At 49.4% G+C, this 14,551-nt stretch overlaps 1 protein-coding gene and 1 non-coding gene across 3 annotated transcripts in view; both read left to right on the top strand.

The window, feature by feature from the left end:
• Window positions 1-13,703, top strand: part of RAB11FIP1 (RAB11 family interacting protein 1) — a 34,259-nt gene extending 20,556 nt beyond the window's left edge. Inside the window, exons 4-6 of one of the 2 annotated variants that reach the window (XM_070364424.1) lie at window positions 750-2,477; window positions 3,060-3,168; window positions 11,101-13,703. In XM_070364424.1, coding sequence (XP_070220525.1) covers window positions 750-2,477; window positions 3,060-3,168; window positions 11,101-11,319 — 2,056 coding nt within the window. In that variant the 3' untranslated portion in view covers window positions 11,320-13,703. The remainder of the gene's footprint in view (window positions 1-749; window positions 2,478-3,059; window positions 3,169-11,100) is intronic. The other variant, XM_070364425.1, reaches the window with a different exon arrangement.
• Window positions 9,596-9,668, top strand: TRNAE-UUC (transfer RNA glutamic acid (anticodon UUC)). The gene has a single exon. It is a non-coding gene; the product is annotated as a tRNA-Glu (tRNA).
• Window positions 13,704-14,551: the final 848 nt, after the last annotated feature.

Consider the following 14,551-nt stretch of genomic DNA (forward strand, 5'->3'; position numbering starts at 1 on the left):
TGCTGACACAAGAGCCCCTTGGTCCCCTGTTGAGTGTGCCTGGGCGGTCCTCTGTGTGTTCACTCTGCACCTTGTTGCAAGAGCCTCGGGGGTTCTGCTTTTTGGCATGACTCATATTCACCGTCATGGTATTCCTACTGGCTGGGGTGGGAGAGACTTTTTTTTGAGATTCTGCCTATTTTGATTTCACAGACACAGACACACACAGACAGAGACACACACACACACAGAGTTCCCCTTCAAAATCTGCCTCTTGCCCTGTGGTGTGCCTCGAATGGCTCTGAGTTTTTTCAGATGGTTTTTTTATCACCAGAAGAGACTGCAGGCTGTTGCTTTCCCGGGACCTTTCTGTTTCTATTGCAACAGACCTTTCTGTAGCAGATGTGCTTGATGATAAAAGCATGCCTTTTATGGGTTAAGTATTGGTGTTCCTTCTTTAACTTCTGAAGGTACTGCCCCAATATATAGTTAAAAAAATATATTGGTGTTGCTTCTTTAACTTCTGAAGGTACTGCCCCAATATATATTAAAAAAATATATTGGTGTTCCTTCTTTAACTTCTGAAGGTACTGCCCCAATATATATTAAAAAAAATATATTGGTGTAACTTCTGAAGGTACTGCCCCAATATATATTTAAAAAAAAAAAAAAGAGTTCTCATCTTTGGAAAGACTATAGTTTTACATATCTCTTGCCTCTCATGTTGCATCTGCAACTGACCTGCAGGTTTTATTTTGTCCTTTTTGCAGGCCGGAAGTGTCTCCAGAGGCTCGGCCCGCACCCAGGCCCCCTCCTTCCACTAACTCCCCCCTCTTTCTTTCCACTCTCGCTTCCGGCTCTGGGCAGGTACCTGTCTCTTCTAAAACGGGGCATGACTCAGAGACACCATCCTCTGAGTCCCCTTCGGGCTCCTCCTCTATCTCCTCTCCCATAGCGGCCCCCATCTCCACATCCACCCCAATTAAGAACTGGCCCTCTGCAGACCCGGGCCAAGCCAGCTCTGAAGAACCGCCTTCGCTCCTGGAACTAGAGTTGGAAAAGGAGACTCAGACCCGAGTTCCAAATATTGATCTCCACGCTGTGGGCTTGCTTTCCAAGCAGACACCCGTTCCGCTGACTGGAGGGAGGGAAGACTATTCACCAGAGAAGACCAGTACTAACGACCTGGCACAGTCTCTCCGGACACAGCCTGAAGAGGGACAAGAAGGAGGGCTTCTGGGGTCTCCCTGGCAGGAACAACAAAGTGATATCGCTTCATCGGACGAGGCCCGAGAAGTAGCATCTGCCCTTGCGCCCGGGAGAGGCAGGAGGGGCAGCCCCGCTGGAAAGCCCCCAAGCAGGGAGGACCCAGACTCTGCGAAGGATGCAGGTGGGGGTGGCAGGCTGAGTCCTGCAGTTAAAGAAATGGCGCCCCGCCTCCACACGGGGGAGTCGGCCCCCACACCCGACTCCGCGATGACGCAGGGACATGAAGAGATGGATCCGGATGCCCGTGGTGGCGGAAAGGATACCAAGAAGCAGGCGCTGTTTTCCAAGAAGCTCTCCACAGAAGAGGCTGGGGAGGAGGCCCCCAGGCTGGTTCATGGGGACAGAGGGGTCCCACAGGAGCCAACGCCACCAGGGGCCACTCCCAGAAACGCGATGGACATGGGAGACTCCCAGGAGGGGGCGGCCGTGACCAGACCGCGGCTCCCGGCCCTGGCGACTCACACTCCCTGCCCCTCCTCCAAGGGGAGCTTCTCAGGGGGTCCCCAGCCGACGATCGGCTCAGGGAGGGCTGGTCCCCTCTTCAGGAGTCAGGGAGACAACACCCGGATGGCATGGAACCAGAGCAAAGCCAGTGACCATGAAGGTCTGCTGTCCGACCCCCTTCGGGGCCTCCAGGCCCCCTGCGAGGCCAAGCCCCCAGGCGTGGCCCATCTGGACCTGACCCTGCCCTCCATCCCGGAGGTCGAGTCGGAGGACGAGAGAGGCGATCAGCCTGAAGGTGGCGGAGGGGCGGCCCTGGTGGCAGGCTGGGGAGGAGGGGCTCTGTCCTCCAGCACGGGGCCTGTCCAGCTTGAGGGGGAGAGGACGCCCAGTGAGGAGGCTGGCGGGTCAGCAGCAGGAAGCCTGCATGACCCCACGCCGGGAGCAACCGCCCCGGCTTCCGCAGAACAGACCCCAGGACCTGGCAGCAATGGTGGGAAGGCAGGACCAGCCGGAGATGGGAGCCCGCCTCGGCCTCCAGCCACTGCCCTGGGGTCCCCTGTGTCCAGCTCCTCCACCCCTCCCCCGCTTCCTGCCACACACTCCTTTACCCCCTCTGCACACTCTGACACCCCCCACACCAATACAGCAGAATCTCAAAAAAAAGCAACAGCCGAGGGCTCCGCGGGTAACGTGGAAAATCCCGGCAAGAGGAAGCCGCTTCTTCAGGCCCGGGTCTCCCCCTCAGAGACACAGCCGAGCACTGGAAGCAGGCCGGCCAAGCACAGGTGAGAGCCGGTGTGGACCGGGGGGAACTGTCCTCGGGAGTGTAAGCCAGCCCCCCTGCCCCGACTCCCCACCCCTGCTTCTGTCTCCAGGCGTGAGGGCCTGCTCATGCACAGCTGTCCTGGCAGTGCGTGTCCCCCTGGTGTTGACAGCAGAGCGTCTTTGGCAAGGCCGTCTCCTGGGCTGGGAGCCCCCCAGAGACGACACCCCTGTGTCTTGGAGCAAGAACGTCGCAGCAGCGGCCATCCTGAGACAGAGTGGGGATTGTCCTGCCCTGTCTGATATGGAGCTCTCCTTGCAGAGAAGCATCAGGAGCCGAGTTTTCTTTCCTGGTCTCAGAGGCCAGCTGAGACTTGAGTGGGAAAAACCAGCCGGGTGGACAGCTTACTCTATGAAAACCCCGCCCGGTGGGAAGCTGGCTTGTCTGTTGGAGCTCTGCAGGGCTCCACGGCTCTGCGCGTGTCTCCAGGCTCCCCTGCTGCCTGCCTCGCTGGTTGCCACCCACCCCCCCGCCCCCGAGAGAGGTGGTCCCTCGGTGTTGTGGTTCCCTCAGGTCTAAGGGTCCTTTCCCCCTTCTCTTCCAGACTTCATCCCGTGAAGCCGATGAACACGACAGCCCCCAAGGTCGCTAACTCCACCTCGGGAACTACCGCGATCGTGAGTGAGAACTTGATCAACGAAGCCGGGATGAAGGTATGTCTTTTCTGGGAGCAGGCAGGTTAGTCTGAGTCTCCGCGGCATACAGCTCCGGGGGTGGTGGGGAACCCCGGATGACTCAACCGCACGTCTCTGTCTTTGGACGATCTTTGGAAGCCCCTACACCTCCCATGGCATACTCAATTTTTCCCCTCATAGTCATTTGGCTGTTGTTGGATTTGTGTGTGTGTGTGTGTGTGTGTGTGTGAAGCAACACGATTGGCAACCAGTACTTCTTTTTAATGAGAAGAAAATGTCACCTCCCACCCCCCCACCCCGGGTCATGCAAACAGACATTCTCCTTTTCCCCATGCGTCCTTTCGTATCTTTTGGCAAGAAGGTAAAATTCTTGTAGTTGTAACTGTGGCACAGATAGCCTTTTCTTGTAACTTTATTCTGAAGTGATTTCAAACTTGAGAAAAGTTGCAAGCGTAGCACAAAGAACTCCTGTACGCCTTTCACCCCAATCCACCAGCTTATTGGCATTTCACCAGATTTGCTTTATCACGCTCACCCTCTCCTTCTCCATTCTCTTTGTATGTACATACACTTTTTCCCCCCTGAATTATTTGAGAGTAACTTGCCCACGTCATGCTCCTTTTACCCCTAAATACTTAACTGTGTAATTCCTAAGAATAAGGGTACTTATCAAAATGAAGAAATTTAACAGGCATATCACACTGTTTTCTCATCCATTGTCCATATTTCAGCGTCACCAGTTTGTCCCAGTGGTGGCCTTTCTTCTTTGTTTCCCAGTCCAGGGTCACCAAGAGACCCTGATATCTTGTCTCGAGGATCTCCTTTACTCTGGAACGGTTCCTCAGCTTTTTTTGTCTTTGGAGACGTTGACCTTTTTCAAGAGTTTAGAACAGTTGTTTGGTAGAATTTTCCCATTTGGCTTTGCCTGACGTCTACTCGTGGTTTGGTGGAGGCTGGGTCTTCTCGGCAGGTATTAACTACAGGAAAAACACGCCCTTCCCAGTGCGTCGTGTAAAGGGCCCATGGCACCCTGTCCTCTTAGTGGGGTGTTAACTTGGTGACTTAGGTTAGGTGGTATCCACTGGGTTCTTCAGTGCAGAGTAGCTGTTTTTTCCCCTTCACAGTTAGTAGGAAATATGTGAGGAATTCATTTCAGGCCATGCAACCTCCTGCTCTTTATCAACTTCTGGTTCATAGGCCTCAATGTCCACTGATGAATGTAAGATAGTAGCAGAAGGATGGGTCTCCAGCCCCATTGCCTGTGTGGAAACTCTCTGAAATCGTCTTGTTGGCTTAGTTTTTATCATGCACACTTCTGCATGTTGCTACTTAATTATTCTTTGAAATGGTTATGCTCGTCTGTACTTGCCCACTCCCCAGTTGGGTAATTGGCTATTTAGCTTGTTCTCTGTTTTTCGATATGAATAACACTGTAGTCCGTAGTTTCTTGCATAGGACTTTCCCCTTCTTGTAGTTGATTTCCTTAAGCTGAATTTCCAGGAAGACTATTGCTTGATGAGAGGATCTCTGCCCTGTAAAAAGCTTGAGTGGCTACCACTGAAAAAAGCAGCTCCTCCCCCCAAAACCAAAACCACCCCCCACCTCCCTCCCCCATGAGTTCTGCTGGGGAGAGTGTCTCCATCCTGCCCTTTCCGGTTCTAGAACCAGAGGGATTGAGTCCTGCCTTGCTACCAACCTCTTTGTCTTTGGCTCATTGTCACAGGGACGGAGGAGAATGATCTACTGAGTGACAGGGGACTGTTAATGAGAGGAGATGTGTTGTGTTTCAGGCACGTGGAAACACGTTGTGTTTCCTAACCGACCCTGCAGACTACAGTTGGGAGACATAAACTTCATTTCTGTTTTAATGCAGATGTCTAGAAGTTTCACTCAATCATAGATTGTACAGTCCCACGGACTCCAGGATGTCAAATAGTTTTTGTGGGTTTTTTTCTGTTTTTGGGGGCAATTCGGGGGCACACCACTTAGCATACAGGATCTAAGTTCCCTGATTAGGGATCGAACCTGTGCCCCTTGCAGTGGAAGCACGGACTCTAAACCACTGGACCACCAGGGAAGTCCCAGTTTTTGTGTTTTTTAAAAACAAAACTTTTGCTCACATCTCCTTCACTCCTGCAGGTATTTTTAAGTGCGGGGTGATGGCTGATGCCTCTGGCTCTGTTGCACCTTTGCCTCTAGGAACTGGGCTGAAGGTTGTCCACTGAAAGCCAGAGATCTGAGTTCTGGGTCAAGAGGCAGAGTGGTGATAAGGAACTGTTGCTGAAAACCACTTAGCATTTTCCAGCCGTCTTGCCGTCTCCTCCCTGTAGTCCGTGCTAACAGGGCATCAGCCTGAAAATGATCAGCTGTATCCAGAATTGTGTACCTATGGTCTTTCAGCCCGAGCCTAAAGATGGACTGGCTGTAACTTCCCCAGCCCGGCTTGGCTGGCTTCTTTGGCTGTGTTAGGAGAAGCAGCCCTTGTCTTCCTGGCATGCATGATATTTACCAGGAAATGGGGCAAAAGAACAGGACGAAAGGGACGATAACGAAAACCAGGGTCATTTCGCAGCTCCCCACCCCTCTTCCTTTAACAGTGGAATGCAGCTTGGCTCCAAAGAGAAACAAACACCTAGCTTTCGGGAAGTCAGCAAGACCCTTGGTCCCCTGCTCTGTTTACTCGTCCAAGCTCACTTAATCAGGGGCTTATCTCCGGGCCCCGACTGACAGTAACTTGCCTTAAAACCAAGGCAACTGTTACTTATGTTGCTCATGATCTGTAAGCCCCACTGCTGCCCCTCTGCCTGGCTGTAACAGAGCTGTTGGTCCCGGACCAGACCTGGTAACTCCTCTGAGTAAATATGGAAAGGTTCCTGGAGACTGCCATTGGCCGGCCATAGAATAGGTGCTTTGTACCAAGGCATAAACAGTACTTATGAAAATAACTACTCTTTGGAATGTTGCAAAGTGAGAGAGAGGTTAGGGAAAGAAACTGCATGGCTAAAGTTATGAAAACCTAGCTGAATCGTTACTATAATGGCTTTTTTCTTTTCTTTTTTGGTTATTGTGTTAGGGCCACCATCTTTTATAGATGATTAATAACTAGGAATGTATTATTTATTCAGGTGGCTTTCACACTTCCATTTAAAAATAACACAGCCAACTAGAGCCAAAAAGTCTTCTGTCAAATTATATGGAGAGAGTGGGAGACCAGCGTGAATATACGTCATTCTTGGTAAAACGATGGGGGAAAAGTCCAATGTGAAAGTCCTGGAAGGAAACATGTGCCAATGGGCACTATCGTTTCCTGAGTTGATGGGTGTTTTCTTTGCACCTCTTCCTCTGCATGGCCCTTGCTTACTTTCTGTGACTGCTGGATTGCTTTTTAATTTTTTTAGTCGTCACATAAATAGGAATTTCTGATGATTTCAAAGTCCTGCATCATTTCTTCTTCAGATTACAGAATCCAAATGGAAGAGCTGTTTGACATTTTGTAGGAGGTCCCGCTAGTCTTCCCTGGTGGCTTAGATGGAAGAGAGTCTGCCTGCAGTGGAGGAGACCTGGGTTTGATCCTTGGGTCAGGAAGATCCCTTGGAGAAGGGAATGGCAACCCTCTCCAATATTCTTGCCTCGAAAATCCCATGGACAGAAGAGCCTAGTGGGCTATAGTCCATGGGGTCACAAAGAGTCGGACACGACTAAGCGACTAACACTCAGGAGGTATCTTAAGTGTGCATGCCACTTCAGTTCTGTGCCTTGGTCTTAGGGAAGTGTGTAGGGATATGACCAAAGATTTATGTTCACGCCTTTAAATGTGTTCTTATATAATTGTGAAAACTGAAACCAACTTAAATGACCAGCAACAGAGAAATGGTTAAAATACAATTAAGTTTAAAACATCCATTTAAAAAGCAATTTTTCTAAAATTTAATGATGGGAAAATGCTCACAAAATACCCAATTTTCAAAAGCCATAAAACTTGATTCTGTATGAGGCTAAAGTTATCACAAAGAACGCCCATTACCAATGAGACCCAAGTGTTAAGTGTTGGAGTTATGGGTGATAATTTTTTCCCTTCTTCTGGATTTGAGATTTTCTATGATAAATAAATATATTTTTTTTCACAGTTCAAAACACGATTCTGTTATTGCGGGCAAAATTAATTTTTTAAAAAATTAATTTTTAATCGAAGGATAATTGCCTCACAGAACTTTGTTGTTTTCTGTCAAACATGAACAGAAAATTAATGTTAATTCATCTTCAGAGTCTGGGGCAGAGGTTACTACTCCATCTTTGAAGCTTGCCCCCATCACCCAGGCAGCCACGGCCTCTGGTTTGTCCAGCTCCTGGAGCACGTCCTGTCCCCCTGGTCCCTGACGCCCTGCACCTCAGGTGAAGCCCTGGGTGTGTCAGACCCTGTGGGGACCTGGCGCCTCCTCTCGAGGAGCACTCTCCCTCCAGGTGTCAGCCTCTGCTTCTATCTCCCAGACGCTCCTGCGAACGTCTTCTGTAATCAGTATGTTTTTTTTTTTTTTTTAAGAGGAGGTTACTTATTTATTTTCGGCTGCCCTGGGTCTTCGTTGCTGCCCGAGGGCTCTCTCTAGTTGCGGCGAGCAGGGGCTGCTCTTCCCTGTGGCTTCTCACTGCGGCGGCTTCTCTAGTGGGAGCACAGGTCTGGGGCGTGTGGGCTCCGGTGGTCGTGCCTGGCGGGGCCTAGGCCACGGGCTCAGCAGTTGCGGTATGCAGGTTCAGTCGCTCCACGGCATGTGGGATCTTCCCCGACCAGGGGTGGGACCCATGTCTCTGCATTGCCTTCCTATCCACTGTGCCACCCGGGAAGTCCTGTAATCAATATTGTTGAACAGATAAAATCTTTCTGTGACAGAGGTATAATCTAAAACTCCTTGAGGATATATTCTTGGCTGTTGTTTTTACAAAGACTACTTATATTCTTGGTAGGATATGTAAACAGACATGCCACTTTGAAAAAAAAATTGTGATAAAATAAACATAAAATTTACCCCCTCAACTGTATTTAAAGTGTCCATTTTCAGCAGTGTTAAGGGCATTCCTATTGTTGCACAACCAATCTCCAGAGTTCTTTCCCAGAAATGCAACTTTTTTGAAAGGGTTGTTTTGAAAGTCACAAATAGGATGATGGAGGTCCAGAGAGGGGGACCCTGTGAGTGTCTGCCTTCAAGCTAAAAAAAAAAAAAAAAAAAAAGATTAAAAATGAGACACAGTTTTTGACAAGTAACTCAGGGGCTTCCCTAGTGGCTCAGTGGTAAAGAACCCACCTGCAATGCAGAAGACATGGGTTCGATCCCTGGGTCAGAAAGATCCCCTGGAGGAGGAAATGGCAACCCACTCCGGTATTCTTGCCTGGGAAATTCCATGGACAGAAGAGCCTGGCGGGCTACAGTCCATGGGGTCGCAAAAGAGTAAGACTCGACTTAGCAACTAAACAAACACCACCATCTCACCTATTTCTAGGCCTCCTGCTGCGTGTGTGGAAGCGTCAGGAGTTTCTAAGTTAGTAGCCATCATTGTGCTGTAGCCAGGACAAGAGGCACAGAATTTCTCTGGGACTCTGGCTGGCGTGCGGGCAGTTTGCATCACTGAACCGAACAGGGCCTTCTCTCATGCTGTGTCGAGGTTCGCCTGCTCCTGCCGTGACTGCTTCTTGGAGCAGGTAGTTCTAGGCCTTTCTCAGTAAAACTGTTCAACCCGCACGGTGGTGAAACCATGATTACCTCGGAGCTCCACAGGCAAAACTGTCTTGAGGTTGCCCCACAACCTCGTCTCTTTCAACTTTCGAACCTGAGTCACAGACTTCAGGAAAAGTTAGTTTGGTTTTTTTTTTTTATTTCCCCCATCTCTCTGGAGACTTGGTACCACGTGTTAGTTTACATAACGCTCATCTTGTGTCTCCTTGTGGTTGGGGCCTGAGCAGTGTGCAGTCAGACTCCAGGCCTCCCAGGTGATGATCGCAATCCCTGGGGCTCCTACTCCGGTCAGGAGGGGGGCAGCTGCTCAGCCCCGGCTGCGGCCACTGGACCCCGAGGGGGCGCCACCAGTGGCTGTGTGGTGGCCCTTGACTTTGACTCTGCATAGGTTTTGAGAGTGAGATGACTTAGACTGGGGTCTCCCAGGCCGTCCTCCTAATCGCAGGTCTCCTGAGCCTAGTGGAGGCAGTAGCAGACTGTCTGGGATAAACGTTCACGTATTGTACTGGGAGGAGAGTGTTTCCTAGCGTCGTCTGCCACTAGCGTTTCTTCACGGGTCCCCTCAGCCTGGGGCTCGGGTCCGCTTGGATACCTGGTTGTGCCAGTTCTGGTGTTCACAGACCTCCAGTCGTGACATCTCTAAACCCCAGGCCTAGAGGCTGGTCCAGGGGTCTGCAGCCTGTGACTCAAGTATGATTTTCACACTTTGAATCGGTCGTTCCCCAGCGGTCCAGTGGTTAGGACTCTGCACTTTCACTGCCGAGGGCCCGGGTTCAATCCCTGGGTGGGGAAATAAGATCCCACCAACCCCAGTTCAGTTCAGTTCAGTTGCTCAGTTGTGTCCAACTCTTTGCGACGGCATGGACTGCAGCATGCCAGGCCTCCCTGTCCATCACCAACTCCTGGAGTTTACCCAAACTCATGTCCATTGAGTCAGTGATGCCATCCAACTATCTCATCCTCTGTCACCCCCTTCTGCCTTCAATCTTTCCCAGCATTGGGGTCTTTTCCAATGAATCAGTTCTTCATATCAGGTAGCCAAAGTATCGGAGCTTCAGCTTCAGCATCAGTCCTTCCAATGAATTTTCAGGACTAATCTCCTTTAGGATGGACTGGTTGGATCTTGCAGTCCAAGGGACTCTCAAGAATCTTCTCCAACACCACAGTTCAAAGGCATCAATTCTTCTGTGCTCAGCTTTCTTTATAGTCCAACTTTCACATCCATACATGACTACTGGAAAAACCATAGCTTTGACTAGACGGACTTTGTTGGCAAAATAATGTCTTTGCTTTTTAATATGCTGTCTAGGTTGGTCATAACTTTTCTTCCAAGGAGCAAGCATCTTTTAATTTCATGGCTGCAGTCACCATCTGCAGTGATTTTGGAGCCCAAGAAAATAAAGTCTGTCACTGTTTCCATTGTTTCCCCATCTATTTGCCATGAAGTGATGGGACTGGATGCCATGATCTTAATTTTCTGAATGTTGAGTTTTAAGCCAATTTTTTCACTCTCCTCTTTCACTTTCATCAGGAGGCTCTTTAGTTCTTCACTTTCTGCCATAAGAGTGGTGTCATCTGCATATCTGAGGTTATTGATATTTCTCCCAGCAATCTTGATTCCAGCTTCTGCTTCATCTAGCCCAGCATTTCTCATGATGTACTCTGCATATAAGTGAAATATAAGTTAAATATACCAACCTCATGGTAGGACCAAAAGGAAAAAAAAAAAAAAGAAAGAAAAAGTAATGAAACAAAAAACCAAACCAAAAGACGAACGTGCAGCAAAGGCCATCTGTGGCCTGTGCAGCCTGAGATACTGACTCTCTGGCCCTTTACAGAAAGCTTCATTGGTCATAGGTTTCCACGGAAATTGAAAACGAATTCCCAGGAGACTCAGATCACAGACTCAATCACTAAAAGCTGCCTCTTCTGTATTTCTTTTATTTACGTATAAATAGTTATTTGTTCATAAATATCTGTTTATTTGGCTATGCCAGGTTTTAGCTGTGCCACACAGGATCTTAGTTGTGGCATGCGAACTCTTAGTTGCAGATGTGGGCTCTAGTTCCTTGGCTGGGGACTGAACCTGGGTCCCCTGCACTGGGAACGTGGAGTCTTAACTACTGGATCACCAAGGGAGTCCCGGTATTTCTCTGAGATGTTTGACTTCTTGGCTGACTTTGTCAATTTTCTTGTTGTCCCCGCTTCCCGCCCCCCACCAAAGAAATACAAGCCCTCGGACCCCGCATTTGCCTACGCGCAGCTGACCCACGACGAGCTCATTCAGCTGGTCCTCAAACAGAAGGAAACGATCAGCAAGAAGGAATGTCAGGTGCGCCAACTGGAAGACTACATCGACAACCTGCTGGTCAGGGTCATGGAGGAGACGCCGAACATCCTCCGGGTTCCCTCTCAGGTTGGCAAAAAAGCAGGAAAGATGTGATCTGCCAGCCTCCAGCATCGAGACTCTGCCGTGGGTCTGTCTCCACCAGCTCCCGAGGCCGAGGACTCGCTGTGCCCGAGAGCCGGGCACAGATTGCCATCTTCCTTCCAGGTTATCTGGCAGGAGTCCCTCCCACCCATGGAAGCCAGGTCAATGACTACAACGGATCTTTTCACTGTCCATTCCCAGGGTTTTATTTTTAAATGCCACTGTGCCTTTAACCACGTTGTAAATATTTTATGGCCTGACCGGAGACATGGTCATAAGATCTGATGCTGGCCCGGAGGTTCAGATGGCACTGGGGGGTATTACTTAATGTATTTTAAACATTGGGATTTTCTTTCTTTGATTTTGAGATTTTTAAAGTACGTCTCCCCCCGGTCTTTAAAGCTGCAGGTGAGATAACAAGGACCAGGCGATCGGGGCTGTGTTGCACATACCTTCTTGGCATTTGAATAGCTCAGGCATGGCATTTTGGCTGCAGATGCTAAATTTTTGATACCATGTAAACCTACTTGACTCCTCGGACTTGGTCTTTTGTTTCGACTGGAGCAGAGGAGTGCAGAGTGTGCCTTTGAGATTTATAACAAGCTGCCTTTTCCAGACATCAGCCTCTACACCACAGTAGCCTTTAAAATATGCTCTTTATCAATGGAGAGTGTGTGTCTATGGAGGGAAGCAGACCAGGGGACTTAGAGTCACTTTGCACTCAAGGGAATTGGTCAAAACCCCTCCTCTGGTGATCGCAGGATCCCTGTGACTGGAGTGGCCAAGGCAGTGCCTTGATTAGCATCAAGTGCCCCAGGTGCTTGCTAAAATGGTTCTACCAGGGGAGGGGGTGGGGGGTGGGTGGGTGGAGCCACAGCAGGGGGTCCCTTGGCCCTCTCCCCCCATGCCTTCGCTTGGCTCCCTGGTTTCCTTGGCAGCGCTTCCTGGCATTTTCCCCCCCTTAGTATAACATTGTGAAGAGCAAGATGATATCTATTTTTAGATGGCTGTGTTTTTAAAACTAGATTAACACACTTTTTTTTTTTTTAAAACTAGGACCCCTTTTTAACTAATATCACCGGTTCAGATTCTTCGGGGCTTCCCTGGTGGTTCAGCGGCAAAGAATCCTGCCAATGCAGGAGATGGGGGTTCAATCGCTGGGTTGGGAAGATCCCCTGGAGAAGGAAATGGCAGCCCACTCCAGTGTTCTTGCCTAGAGAATCCCATGGACAGAGGAGCCTGATGAGCTACAGTCCACGGGGTCACAAAGAGTCGGACATGACTTAGCAACTAAACAACTCAGACTCTTCAGGTAATTTCATTGTTAGTAACCCGATATGAGAATGTTTTCTATATTACTCATTTTTTGTTGTTGTTCCAGTTGAGACAGAATCTCATCAAATCCCGACATCTCTCCTCGGGAGAGAATGTCATAGGCCAAGGGCATGGGTAGGGCTTGAGGAGAGAGCAGTTATAAACACAGATCTCTCTGTGTTCATTCTTGTGTTGAAGTTAAGAGGCAAGATGACTGGCAGTGGGATTCCTTCTCAGGATCACATCTGCTGCCACATTAGTTAATACCAGAGCACTTTAATCTGAAGGATGATACTGTAACTTGATTGAACTGATTCACTTTTAATTATCGATAGCTGTTTTATTTAATACCCTCCTACATACTGGGGACCACTGTAAACCTCTCAGACGACTTGTATTTTTGTAGCGCTACGAGATTTATTTACATCCCTATAAAGAGAACTGGATGTTCGCTTGAACTCTGGAGATATACGTGTATGTATTTGATATGCAATGTTTTGTACTTGATGTCAGTGTACTTGGACTGTGATTAGCCCCGTGTACTGGGTGGCAGGGGCGCTGAGTGGTTTCTCCTGAGAAGAGCTCACGTGGAGACCCGAGTTCTTCCCGAAAGCTTTTCGTTGTGGGAGATCTGCTGCTAGGACCTCGGGAATGGGTCCCGGTCCGTGTTTAAGAGAGCGAATTCCTCTGCTCTGAGATGCCACTCGAGAACTCTGGAGAATGAAGGACAATCAACTTCAAGAGTGTCTGGTTTCTACCAGCTGCTGGAACAGAATTCCATGGGTAGCATTCCTGCGCCTCTCAAGGATGCCGGTTAACACCTGTCCTTGAGGACTCTACTGTAAGGGAGCACTCAGTTGGGAAAGCTGGAGTCAGCTCTGGGCTGTTCACAGGGGCAGGTGGACTGGAGGGCTGGAGCTTCTGCAGCCGGTATGGGTCTGAGGGCTTACACCCAGCTGTGTGCACCAGGAGAGTCTGGTTTAGCCTCTGGCTGCTGAGAATGCTCACTGAACTGATGGGTCCTTGGAGGAGGCCATGCCCTGCAGAAGCAGGAGCAGCTCTTTCTTGGCCCTGCCTGGCTGCCCACCCCCCACCCCCAGAAGACCAGTCAGTACTTCAGGGAAGCATCCAGTGAAATACCAAACAGCTTGTGATGAACTTCCACTGGAGGTCAGCATCTGGGAAAAAAAAGTCAATCCTTTGCCCAGTTGTTTCATACCGTCTCTGTCGTTGGGCTTTGACAGATGTCCTGCCCACCTCTTTTATTTCCTGTGGGTCAGCCTCCCCGGGTAGTGGGATGGAAGAGCAAGAAAGTCTGCCCTTCGCCACACGAACAGCCATTGACCCAGAGTGGAGGGTGTGTGGGCAGTGACTGGCATACGTGTGTGGTTTCCAGCTCAGCTGACAGTGGGGGCTCAGAAGGGCACGGAGTGGGGAGGGTCCACGACCCTTAGCCACCTGCCAGACTGAAGGCCAGAGGCAACTTGTAAAATTAGGCGCGATCTTCACTCCTCATGCCTTTTCTCTTTTAGACCCATTCACTGGTGAATGGTCCCTCAAGGCTGAAGGATCTGTTGCCATTGCGGGGAGGGCAGAGAGCTTACCCTCTAGTTTCTACACCAATCTCAACCCTGTGGTTTTCTCAGTATCTATTGTGTGAGCTACTGACGTGACCTCTTCCTCCCTCTGATTGAAAGCTCATCCAGCATTTCTGGATTGTAGAATTCTTATTTCTTGCCTTGTTATTTTGGGAATTTTTAATTTCTTTGCTTTTGTTTTTGAGAAGTAACCTAAAAACTTCCTACAACACTAAATAAAATGGTACTGGTACTACCTTTCAAAGTTTTGTGTCTGTGGTTTTGTATGGGTGTGATAAGAATTTCTGGCTTCCTGCAGAATCTCTCATAGGGGGTGACCAATGTTTCTCAGC

The sequence above is a fragment of the Bos mutus genome, chromosome 27, assembly GCF_027580195.1.
Source record: "Bos mutus isolate GX-2022 chromosome 27, NWIPB_WYAK_1.1, whole genome shotgun sequence".
Taxonomy (NCBI): Eukaryota; Metazoa; Chordata; class Mammalia; order Artiodactyla; family Bovidae; genus Bos; species Bos mutus.